Source organism: Eurypyga helias, unplaced genomic scaffold, assembly GCF_000690775.1.
Source record: "Eurypyga helias isolate BGI_N326 unplaced genomic scaffold, ASM69077v1 scaffold8944, whole genome shotgun sequence".
Classification (NCBI taxonomy): Eukaryota; Metazoa; Chordata; class Aves; order Eurypygiformes; family Eurypygidae; genus Eurypyga; species Eurypyga helias.
The window spans coordinates 3448-16627 of NW_010245769.1; the positions used below are offsets into that span (position 1 = coordinate 3448).

Below are 13180 nucleotides of genomic sequence, written 5' to 3' on the forward strand. Positions count from 1 at the left end.
TCCCCTGCTACTTGGACCCCTAAGAAACATCCAAGCACTCATTTGGCAGGATTTCTGATTTACTTTCACTTTCTGTAAATAAAACTTAAAACTCCAAGCCTGGACTTTAGTTTTAGATGAGGTGATTCTAGCAGAAGTGAACTGTTCCCACTTTTTTTTGGCCAGTTTATCGGTGTGATCTGAAAGTGCAGAGCATTCACTTGCTTCTTATCTCTTAGCTGAAGTTACTAAATGTAGTTTTGTCTCTTTCTTGTAGTAATGAATGTTATAACAATTGAAGACTATAAGAGCACATATTGGCCAAAGTTGGACAGTGCCATAGATCAACTTTTAACTCAGAGTCCTGGTGACTACATCCCTATCTCCTATGAACAAATATACAGGTAAGGAAATCTCTTAAATGCTACATTACCTTTTTTTTTTTCTTCTTTAAAGTTAAATGCTTGTTTTATCTTGCAGCCTTGTCATGTTTTGTATTTATGAGGAGGGAAGTGGGTAGGTTATGTGAAGTACAGTCTTGTTTAAATGGTGGAATGAGTAAGATAGGTATCTTGACATGCCATGTTAACAGGAATAAATGCTAAAGAAGAAAGTGCTGAAAACATTAAATAAGCTCCACCACAGTTCCTTAGTGTAATATATTAAGAAATGTATTAAAGTCTCCACATCCCTTTCCTCAGAGGAAGAAGGGACTGGCATGGTAGGCGTCTGACTTAATGTTTCAAAAGGCTCCTCTGTCTTGCCTAATAGGAACTGACTTGGTGCAGAGGTAAATAGAAGCAAGTGGTACCAAGGTCCATCCATATAAAGTGCCATTTGTGTGTTTTGCATCAGGTGGATTTGGTTTGATTCTCCCCTTGCCCAGTCATCCTGCTGCATGGGCAGTTAGAGGCTGTCCGAAGGACTGACAGAAGATTCAGTCCTTTATGTCTCCATTCTTGTCTGAGGGCATTTGGTTCATACCTGGCCTGGAGCTGCAGTTTACTTTGCTGTCACTCCCCACAGCTGCCCTGCAGACTAAGCTAGGGCGAAGTAGCGGGGAGGGGAGGGGATTTGCTTCAAAACCACGCCACTGCTCCAGACGAAAACGCGAAATGCTTTAGAGACCTGGCAGTTTCTTAGGAGATTGGCAAAAATGGAGATTTTTGTTCTGTAGGTGACAGGTATCCACGGTGTTGGTAAATAGATGGAAATAGCTGCTACATTTACTGGCCCAGTAAATGTACATTTACTAATACCTAGAGTAGATCTACACCTAGTCACGGCTTTCAGAGAACTGCAGTTCATCTCTCTCATCTTTTCACTGCTCAAAAGCTTTATTTATTAAAGGAATAACAGGTTTTAGGTTTCTCACAGATAACCCTTCTACATCAGGGCGATGCTTGATGCAGTGTTGTAATGACGCGCAGGCGTCTCTTGCATGTGTGTTACCAAAACGAAAGATTGTCTGTAGGTTAGAGTTGCTCATAAAGCTAGTGTGTCAGTTTAAGTTTTCTTTTAAAAATTCTATCTGTGGATGTAATTATTGCTCTGATGCAGCTTCTTCCAGCCAGGGAGGTTGTGTTTTATTTATTTTATAGAGTGTCCCTTTGCTTGTCCTCTAATCTAGACAACTTAGATCGAGGAAGGAAGTAAACCTGCTTGCTTTTTTTTTTTTTTTTTGAATTCAAGGATGATGCGTGCTTGGAGCATTAGAGAAAGTTTGTAGCAGACGTGAGGTTTAGATCCTCTCTGCTTCCCCGGGCTAGTTCTTTAGTCTGAACATGGGGTGTGTTTGAAGTGGTTCAAACAGCTACATATCTTTTGTATTTTTTTTACATTGAAACTGAGTTGAAAATACAGTGGTCTCTTTGATTGTCTGTGTGCTGACTAAAGGGAACAAGGTTTCCATAATACAAACTCGAAATATATTGTTAGATACCCAAACTGCTGTATTTGACATGATCATTGACGACTGTAGGTGTTTGCCCCACAGCAGTGAAAGCTAGGAGATAACTGTGTGCAGAGATTTACTACGGATCAGTTTTCTTGTCAGGTATCCCAGTGTGATTAGTGACTGTTTTCATCTTTGAGTCCAAAGCCTGCCTGTGCGTAGTCAGGAAAGGGTAAATATATGGACAGAGATGTGAGGGAGACTTTGAGATGAGGAAAATGTGAACAGCTGAGTTGTACTTCTGGCAACAGTTACAGCTGCCTCCCAGGTATGATGCAGTTAGATTGCTGTTCTTCAAGACACCTTACGCAGCTCATGTCTTCATCCCTCTCAGTCAATGCTCATCTTCTAATCTTCTGCTTGGGTCTTCCTTTTCCTACGGTGTTTGGTTATGCTGAAGGGCTAACAAGCTGCTGGCTTCTCTTGGGTAACAGCAGGGCAAGGATGATTCACAGAATCAATCCGCAATCAGGAACTGAAAACAGGATCTGAAAATGGGGAAGGAACCTCGAACTTGAAGTGTTCAAATAAAATGTAAACACACTGCATGTGCATCGGAAGGCTGGTGTTTGCTTACAGAACGTGTTGCTGAAGCAGGCATGGCAATCTTGGGTGCAACACTGAGCAGAGGTGTACTTTAAAACCTGCTGTAGATAATGTCATTGCAAATGACGTGGTCACCTTGTGGAAGTGGCTATATGCTGGTTAGTTGTGGAGCAGACGAACACACGGCCACTGGCTGTTGGCACCTGGCCGGCTGGTGTGTCAGAGATCACAAAAATCAGTCTGGCTTTTCTTTTCAGGTTGGATTAGTATTTTTGCTGCTGCTGCATCATACCAAAATGACTTTTGCGCTTGCTTGTTCCAAGAGAGGGTCGGCTGTTGGTAGACGTCATGTGAAAGAAACAGGACTACTTTGACTGATACTTAAATATATCAAACTACAGATACTAATTTATTTTTAAAATGTAATACTAGGAGAGGTGTGGGAGGTCTTTTGGTTTTTAAGAAATAGCATGGTTTGCCAAATGACCAGACTCTGCATAGGGATGAACGCTGTACTTGTGGATAGCAGTCAGTGAATGAGCACCCTGTCGTGGCCCCTGAAGTCTTGGAGTTGGTGCCTAACCTCTAACTTGCATTAGAAAATTCCAATAGCCCATAGTCTGCGGTTGTTTTGACCCCATCTTTGCAGTTTGTTTGTCATTTTACCACTTTCTCAGGATAAAACTGGAATGTCATAATTCCCCTGCAGGGACACAGTGTTGCTGTACCACAGCTTTAGGCTTTCGGTGCTATTAAAAACCTCTGGATTCGAGTCTGGGATCTCACCTTGGTAGTTTGTTTGCACGTGGCGGAGGGAGCAGTCGCTGGCACATTAGTCCGAACAGAGCTGGAGGGAGAGGGAGCAGAGCAGAAGTATGGGAAGAAGGTTTCACCTCGTATCTTGGGCAAGCCAAGTCTTCCTTGAGTGCCTTGATCTTTGGCAGCTGGCTTTCAAATTGCTGACTTCAAAGAATGAAAGCCCTGAAGAGAAGTAAAAACTGCATGGTAGAGATGATGTTGGTGTTAGTCCTGACGATGATGACTGCCTTAATGTAATGACTTGCTGAAAGTAGTATGTGTATCTGTTTTACAACTGTGGTAAATAGGTTTTCAATTCATAGCCTTATTTTGCAGTTATGTTATTGCAGTGTGAGAGCAGTAGAATGTTCTTAAAAACCAAAAGTAACACCAAAAACCAGAGTTAAAACAGCCAAGCCATGGAATGTAGACTTTAAGTTTTGTTGCTAAAAAATTTGTTTATTATAAAAATGTAAGGTTTTCCTAGAATTTAAGTAAAAAAAAAAAAGGATGGAGTAACATGCTTGGGCTATAACTTTAGAATTTTTACTGTTTCTTTTTAAAATGCCAGCACGGTTTTGGTGCAAATGCTATGACTGCTTGTCAATGTTACTCTTCTTTTAAGGGTTTTGACCTAGAATCATTAAACCTGCTTATTTTAGTGGAGCTTCATTCACATAGGAGAGATAAAAGCCAGAATTAGGAGTGTGATGTTGAGAGAATTGTCCTGGCTGTTCTGAAGTACACTGTTAAGACAACTCATTATAAGTTAAAGTGAGTTTGGGGAGGGGGAATGGGATGGAGACACTGGGACCTCCAGGGAAGACTTCAGTCTGCTGGAGGTCATTGCAAGCTTAGGACTGTATTTAAAAGTTCAGCAATCATTCAGTTAACTCCATTATCCTCTTAATTGAGACTTGAACAAAATATTTTGAAGTCTGTTACCCTTCATTGCAAACTGTTGTTAAGTTCATTGTTTGTTCCTATATTTGTTTCTGCAGTTGTGTGTATAAATGTGTATGCCAGCAGCATTCGGAACAGATGTATAGTGACCTAATAAAAAAGATAACTAACCACTTAGAGAGAGTCTCAAAGGAGCTGCAGGTAAGAAGCTGCACAATCTAATTCTGTCTTTCCTGGGATCTGTGATTATATCAGAGCAGCATGTAGACGGCCCACGGAGGGGGTTTCCACTAAGACTGTTTTACTAGCTTACTAAATTGTAGACTGCTTCATTCACAAACTGGCTGTCAGACAGAATACAGACTACTAATGATATAGAATTAAAGAATATGTGATATAGAATCAGGAACTAGAGAATGGGAAGTCTACAGTGTAACCTAGGATGCAAATGCTTTAGTCAAACATGGCCTGAGCATGTGGCGTGGATGTCTGCCATTGCTGTGGTAATCTAGACAGACTGTTTCTGATCCTTGTGCATCACAAGCAGCGCAAAAGGGAAAAATTGGAGCGAATTAAATATGACTTGTGAAGTAAAATTAGGAATTATTGCATATGAAAGTTTTGTGCCACAGTTTATTCTGCATTTTTCTTGCCTATCTCTAGATGTCAGTGGTTTACAGCAGTCCTAATACAGTTTATATTTCCCTATCCTTCTCTGCATCTTATTTGTGCATCCATGTTTGTTTTCATGTGTGTTCCTTGTTGAAAATTCCTATTAGGTAGACTCTCCAGGCATATTCTTGAAAATGTTATTGCTGGAGCAGCCATGCTGTTTTATTTCTCTACAGCTTTTGTCACTTCCGTAACTGATGTGTGTTCTGTGCTGACTTGCGGTGCATCAGGTGGAGATGCCAAATGCAAGGGAACCTTAAACTACAGCAGCTCCTTTGGTGCTTCTGACAGTTGATAACTAAGTTCTGTCAGTCAAAAGCAGTCTGACTCCTTTCAACTGCATCAGGTCCTTCTGGCCAAATGTGCATTCCTGTCAAAATGCAGAGCACTGTGATCACTCTGATGTCCTCGTTTCACTCTTTTCCTCTTGTTGCTTTCCCTATAAAAAATAACCGCCCTGCATTTAATGGGCATGGCCTTTGGGGCAGTCTTTGTCTATAAAATGTCTAGATTGTCTTGAGCTAGGTTCTTCGCTTCTTTTCTCTTTTACACTTTCTTTATTCCTTGAGGAAGGACAGCCTCGGTGTTCTGTAAAAATTGGCTAGAGTAAGTGGGTGTAGTATTTAAAATAAAGCTTTCCCGTGGTTCTGCTGAGCTGGTGCAGCCTGTACGTTTTTCTTCTGCTTGTGAGAGCTACGAATCATCGCAGCTGTACAGGTTTGGCCAGTTCTTCTGATACATCCCACGGTTATACTGCGTTACTTTGAATTTGAGAATACCCCAAATACCTTATTCTATCTAGTCCTTGTTTTTTTCCTCTAAAGTCCTAAAACTTTAGGACTTAACTTAAAACTTTAGCGGAGGCAGCCGCTTCTAAAGATTGCTTTGGCACATATGTACATTAAAAGCTTCTGCTTAAAACCAAGGCTGCCTTCTGAAGATCAGCTGTTGAAAGAATAATTGAGGCAACTATTTAATGCAGTCTTTGTCTTGCAAAAGCTTCCTTATGTAGGTTAGGCACGCCTCATGGCAGGTGGCAAGAGGACTGTAACATAACATGATACCATCTCTGAGTGTATGATGTGAGTTTGGTCTGATGTGAACGTGACTTTGGTTTTGAATGGTAAATCCATCTTTCTGAGCTACTTGAAGTAAAACTTGTGCCTTAGAAAATTGTCCTGCAAAGAGACTGGTTTAGCTATGGGTTGTGAAAGGTACTCTTAAGAAATTACTGCAGTATATTTTATTATCCTGATACTTGTTTAATCTTAATACATTTTGGTGACACGCAGTCACTTGGGTTTTATGTTGAAAATGTGGTTCTGGATCTTTACCTGAGCAACAACAAAAAATTACTTTGTAAATGTGGGTCGCTTGGAAGTTTCAGGTTCACACAGGCAAACGATTAAAAAACCCTGTACATGTGAATCCTTTTGATGCACAGTATGTGGTGTTTTGCTTTCTCTGACATAAACTCATTCCACCCGCCAACGATATTTAATGTCATTGCGGAGTTCTGCTTAATTGGCAAGGTGTGACTCCATGCAAGATAATTTTTTGTTACGTGCAGAGGTGCAAATGTAGCCCAATATAAGCAAGAACGTTGGTTTGTGTGAGAAAGCAGATGATCATGAAAACTGAAGGCAGTGGGTATTCTGAATGAGCCAAGCATCGTCTCTGCACAGAAGTGCGACACTTTACTCTGCAATCCATTTGCCATTATCAGCATGTAACCAACATGCCAGAGCAGGCTGTTTCCTACAGGAACCACTCATCGATAGCAAAAGCACTTAAACTGTCAGATAGCAAATAGGAAAAGTGGGAGCATCACAGGGGACTGGTCAGACTTGCTCTTGTATGGATCTAGCCTTGTTGGAGTTTGTCTTCTTTCTGCGTGGCATTCACTGCAGAAACTCCCTATATTTTATATTTTTTAATTCCTCATGTGTGCTTAGCCCTCGGCTTGCCTGACCAGCTGGCTTCAGCTGAAGTCAGCAGGGTGGCGGGCACTCGGATGTCCTGAGCTGGGTGTCCCAGGCACTGCTGTCAGGACCCCGTGGTCACACAGGGACATGCACATGCTCCCTGGTCATCCCTTGCGTGACTTCTGCTCTTCAGTCTGCAAGACACCTTGTGTAGCACTGGTGTTGGCCACGTGCATTCCTGAAGGTCTGCTTCACAGATTTTTCACCTCAAAAAGTTGATCTTCAGTGCTGGCAGAGGCATTATGAAAATGTGGGTGAGCTGATGTATTCTTTGCATCTTAGACATTGAATGAAAAGCAGGGAATGCTGCCTGCTGAATAAAGTACATTTAGATGTGATGAACTGCTTGTCATCAGACCATCAGCTCTCTGATATGGGACCCCCAAGACATTTCTAGCTCCCTCCTTACCTCCTGTGTAAGTAAATGATCCTCTCTTTAGGCTGTTTCAGCTATGGAGAGACCCCGTGCAAGGATTGCCTTCTCTTCTTGCAATGGATGTCTGACCAGCTTATCTGTATTAGTAAGACTGAGTTTTGCTGTGTGGAGCTTCCAGTAATTGAGAATTAAATTTCCCTAATTCCTGAGTTGATCAGAATTCTGGGCGCTTAAAAAAAAAAAAAAAAAAAGCGTCTGCAGAAAACACAAATGAACGTGCTTCATGTTGTCTTGAGGTCTGTGAAGCCTGGAGCATACAGATTATTTTTCCAAGATGCTTTATTTGAAAACATTTTATTGGTAATGGATGTAGCCCATTACATTGTGGTTTAAAATAATGACAGCTGTTTTTGTGGGCAGGTGCTGAGTCATTCAGATGTATGAGGCAGGGTGGATACAGAGGCATTTGCTTTCAAATTAAATGCATCTCCTTATTTTAAATAAAACTATATTTGCATGAGGCACTAGTGTTTCTGGCTTTATTTATGCACTCTGATAAAGTCATTTAAAATCAAGTACTCTGTCCATTACACATCTCTTCAGCAAAAGACACTGAAAAGGGCTTTAGGTATTGACAATCAAAATGCACTGAGGCATTGAGCTGGCCCATGATAAAAGTAGCTTTTCTTTTTTGTGCAAGTGCAGTGGAATATTTTCATTTTACTTAGAATAATATTGGTAATTCCTTTAGGAAATGACTGAGACCTGAAAAGCAGTTCTTTGTCATGTTGCGCCCTCTTTATTTACAGAAGAGAGAAAAAGGGATCTCTTGTTTTCTCTGTGTTTTTTTTTTTTTGTCTTGGCCAGAAACAAGTTGAAATTCACTAACTGTATGTAATTTTTATGTTTGTTGAAGTTAGTAAGTGAGAATCAGTCTTTGTCTGAATAAACAAACACTGTTTTGCTTGCACTGTTTCTATTTTAAATCAATCAGAAGTAGTAGAGCTAAACCGCCAGGACTTCTTGCTTAAATTCCATCTGTGTAACAGCCCTGGATGACATTTGGAGCCAGTTGCTGGTAGCGTACTTTGGCACTCCTGCTGGGGGCTTGGGGTTTTTCTCCTCGATTGTGTCTTGAGATGTGTATGAATACGTGTACTTTTAATTATGAACAGTACATTATTTTATAATGAGTGTGACTGAACTGAGCAGTCACTGGTGTTGGTAAATAATTTGCATGGTTGCTGTGTGGCACCCAGGACCTTAGATTTCAGGTCTTTGCTGTGCAGTGCCAGAAAGCTTAATGCCTCATATTAATCCTTACAACTCCTCAGCTTTTTGTCTTGTTGGCTCTCAAGCAGTCAGTGCAGTGTATGAAAATATCTTCCCCCCTGTTGTCTCCTTGGAAGAACATGCATTGTGGTCAGGTTACTGTAAAAGCCTTTCGGCTGCGCCAAGGACTGCTAAATCTCTGGGAACCGAGTGCCTTGTGTCGCCTCACTGTTGGTTGCCATCTGTTCTTAAACAATACCTCACCAATATCTGTTGTGGACAACCTGGTCCTTCCTTGCTTTTTCCTTGCTTCCTTTCTGTCTCACATTTACCTTCCACTTGTCTCCTGTGGCTATATGGAGTTTTGCCATCCCCTGCTGAGGAGCCTGTCATTTCCTGCCCCAACTCTTTCCAAAATGTTAATCTGATAAATACAGGTGCCTTACTCCAAACTTCAGGTTAGGTTCTGAACTTACTTGTCTTTTAGAAATTAGTATGTAATTTCCAGTGTTTCTCCTGATTACAAGAGTAAAAGCATGAAGCGTAAGTGGCTTGTCACGTTTACCTTGTGAGCTTTGCTTGTAGTCAGGGTGGCATAAAAATGCATCCAGGTAGTGCTTTGCCTGTGAACAGTGTCATGTACTAGGTACCACCTCATAGCAGTTCTTGATATTTATACTTTAAGCTAATTTTGCCCCATATTGTCTTGTAGATATTTTGCTTTCCTTCCAAGCTACACTGATGCTTACGTTGCCTTTATGTAGTGCTGTACTGTAACTGAACAGTTATGCCAGTCTGTAAAATAGAACTTTTGACATCATCTGTGGCTTTTTTTTTTGTGTGTGTAAACTTAGTACATCAGATTGCTAATGAAGTAATGATTAGACGTTAGTAATGTACTTGTGAGACACCAGGTTGTATGCTCCATCTCCTTTTTAAAAGGGCATGTAGTGACAGGGCAAGAGGTAACAGTTTTAAACTAAAAGAGGGCAGATTTAGGCTAGGTAGAAGGAAGAAATTTTTTACAATGAGAGTGGTGAGGCACTGGGACAGGTTGCCTGGAGAAGCTGTGGATGCCCCATCCCTGGAAGTGTTCAAGGCCAGGCTGGATGAGGCTTTGAGCAACCTGGTGTAGTGGAAGGTGTCCCTGCCCATGGCAGGGGGGTTGGAACTAGATGATCTTTAAGGTCCCTTCCAACCCAAACCATTCTGTGATCCTATGACCTATGTGAAGAAGCCTGTTCTTACTACAATGTGGGCATTGTGTGACTTGCTAGCCAAATGATCAGTAGCGAGCCTTCTTCACAATTCATGTCTCATCTCTTGTAGCACAGAAATGACACTAAATTAACTCATTCATTTGAAATCAGTTGATTCCCTGAAATAATTTCCAGAGTTGCAGTAGTTTCTCACTTACCCAGAAAACAAATCTTCCTCCTCTGTGTTCTGCCCATAGAAAAGATCAGAAACAGAGGTGGAAAATGGAAAGCGAGAACCTGCATTTTAGCTTTTTGTGCTAAATAAGTTAAATCACTGTCTTAAAGTCCATTTGGGTCAACTGCATGACCTGTTAATACTGACAGGCCATTTTTTAAAGCGGAGACTCAAACTGGCCATTTATCTGGTCCATGATATTTAAAAGGGGAAGAACCCCAAACATCCCGCACCATAGGCGACTGCATGACCTGTTAATGCTGACAGGCCATTTTTTAAAGAGGAGACTCAGACTGGCCATTTATCTGGTCCATAATATTTAAAAGGGGAAAAACCCCAAACATCCCGCACCATAGGCATTTATCCATCTGTTTTTCTGAGGGAACATTGCTTAATTGTGTGTGAAACAAGCTTTTACTGCTGTGAATCACACTGAATTGAATCAGGCCAAATGAACGATCGGTATTAGCCATGAGACGGCAGCAACCAGAAGTGTTAGAAACGTGTGGACATGAAGGCGGCTGTTGGCTTGCGGCGGAGTTAGGGGTCACCACGTTGCCAGAATTGCCATTAAAAATACATTGTCATCAGCAAGCTGAGCTGGGAAAAGCATCCTTGCCTGCAGCTTTTTGAAAAGGCTTGTATTCCTGTAGTCTGTTTTAGTTCCTTCCCACACTACACTGGGTGCTGCAGACCCCGATATAATTACAGAAGGATATACATAAATACGGCACAAGTAAATGTGTATTTACTAGATGGCAAAGGTTCTGAAGATTTCTGAGTGTCACACAGTTTTGATGGTCCTTCGTTACAATGTCTTTTTGTTTCACAAATGTGTAGAATGGAAATGGAAGCATGGCCTGCATCTGCTACCCTGCTCTGAGGCAATTGTGCGAGGGTATGTTACGATGCTTTACAGCCTTGATCAGTTTTGAGTGCAGACTTGAGTAGGAAGAGGCAGTCAGTCTTCGCATGAATTGTGCTTTGGGTTGAAGTCTGTTTTTCCTAAGAAGTTTTAATAGTATCCTTGTCTAGTGAGGTAGACCTGGGCATCGTGTAAATTGTCTGCAAGGCAAAGTACACAAATTACATTTTCTTGAGAAAGAACAAAAACTGGTTTAAACGATTCAGACCACTTACATGAATAGCAGGTTAATTTGGGTAGTCATAGCTATTCTCCCTTTTCACTTGGCAGGCGTGGGAGAGATGCTGCAGCATGTATGCTGGCATTTTGGCAGTGAGCATGTTCCCAGGAAAATGGAACTGCCCATTCAACATAGGAATGTAAGCTTTACTGAATATATTGCTGATTGTGCCAGACGACTATTGATAAACAGATTAACTTTGTGTTCCTAAAGCAAAGAACTGTTGTCACTGTTTCTTTCTTGTGAGCCATTCCGAAGTTGTCCTGTGCCAGCAGCATGTTTTCTCGTTTCATTGGTATGTTCAGTCAAAGAATGATGTTCAAACTGAAAAAAACCCACAGCTTTTTCATGTATACAGCTTCTTGCCCACAAGTTCATTGAAATGCTTAGATGTTAGATTTCAAGTAAGGGAAGGGTAATTTAGTACACTGGGTCTCTAATTGCTTGTTTTGTTTGAAGATGTCTGTCTTACATGTCATCCTTTCTCAGATGTGTTTTCTTGTTCCTTCTCATCTCGGTGCTGAGATGTCCAGTGTGGTGTATAAGGAGATTAAACCATCTCCTTAACAGCAGCCATAGTATTTTATGCTCAAAATCAAGCTGAAGATGTTGTGAGTGTAACTGCATCACAGTTTGAGAAACCTGACCAGATGTTCAGTGCTCCACTGGATGGACACACTACATAGTTGCTACTGGAAAACTGTCCTTAACGCTAAGAGTGTAGGTGAGGCAACTGCAGGAGAGGATTTAAGCTGTCTCCCCGTGTATAGTGTCTTAAAACAACCAACCAACCAAAAAAAAACCCCAAAAGCAAACAACTGAATTGGCAGTTTGATAGAGTTCAGAATGGGGAGGGAAGGGACAAAGAATCTTCTTCCTTCCTGGAAAACCTTGGGCTAGCAGTATATTTTTCTTTCTTTGAATAGCTTCTGTAATACATCCCTCAGGTAAGGTAGGAGAGGTTTTTAAAGACTTAATATTTTCTGGGGGGTTGTAAGAAGTAAATGTCATGCTTGATTTCAACCCTCCCTGAATGTATGTGTTATCTTTTCTGGACTAAGATCAAGAGTGAAAAACACCAGCCTAAGAGGTTTCTTTGATTTTTTTTTTTTTTTTAAATAATAGCTATAGCTGAATAAATACAAGTTTTTGAATGCAAGTTCTAATCTAATGATGGCAGTTTAATAGAAAAATCTTAGCAGCATCTGTTTACTCATGAATTCTGTGCCATGCACTGCTTTTTAGTTTATACAGTTCATGTAGTTTATATAAACCCAGTCCCACTCCAGTTTCTGGCTTATTAATGTGAATGTAGGGAAAAAGGCTCGAACAAGTAATTGATTTCAGTCGAGCAGTTTTGAGCAGCCGTACAGTCACGCCCTAATGAACAGAAAACAGATGGTTCTGTTTTCCCCACGCAGGTTACGATAATTCATAGATGAACTGTGAAAATACTGCTTTTGATTTCTCTTCGGTTTGGGCTTTTTGTTAGTTTACAAATCAAACAATAATTGAGGAGTATTTTGTGTTTTTTGGTTTGGATTGGGTTTTTTTGGCAACAAGCAGAGTCAGGTAGCATTTAACTCCCTGGTTTTGCATTCTGCAGGTTAAAGACCATGGCCTGATATTTCCCTGATAGTAATAAGTGCTTCCCCTGGTGCTGTCAGGACTTTTAGCTTTTTTGTCTTTATGTAGAGCAGTTGTCCACCTGGTTGCAAGGTGGGAGGTGGTGAACAGCTTCCAGGTATCCTTCCATTCAAGGACTCTTGAGGCTGTTTTAAGGAGGCAGCTGGGTGTGCAGTTGTTCCCTCTCAGAACGTCTCTCTTAATGGGACAGAGGCTTGTGCGGTGAGCGAGCAGAGTTTTCATCTTTCGTGGAGGAAAAAGATACCAATCCTCAGCGTCCCCTGTAAAAAGGGTGGCAGACTGGCTGTATCCCATTGCTTGGGCTCTGTTCATGGGATTAAATCACATACAGTTGGAACTAGATGATCTTTAAGGTCCCTTCCAACCCAAACCATTCTATGATTCTATGATACTGTCGCGACAACTGTCTCTGGTTCTTGGTTGGGGTTTTTTTAAATGACAAGTGCAAACTGTCAGTGAGGGAAGAGCG

At 41.2% G+C, this 13180-nt stretch overlaps 1 protein-coding gene across 1 annotated transcript in view; it reads left to right on the forward strand.

Moving 5' to 3' along the window:
- Positions 1-256: 256 nt before the first annotated feature.
- Positions 257-13180, forward strand: part of CACUL1 (CDK2-associated, cullin domain 1) — a gene marked incomplete at its 5' end in the record, with an annotated part of 40866 nt that continues 27942 nt past the window's right edge. The window contains 2 exons of the mRNA XM_010150193.1: positions 257-383; positions 4279-4381. Of these exons, the coding sequence (XP_010148495.1) occupies positions 257-383; positions 4279-4381 (230 nt within the window). The remainder of the gene's footprint in view (positions 384-4278; positions 4382-13180) is intronic.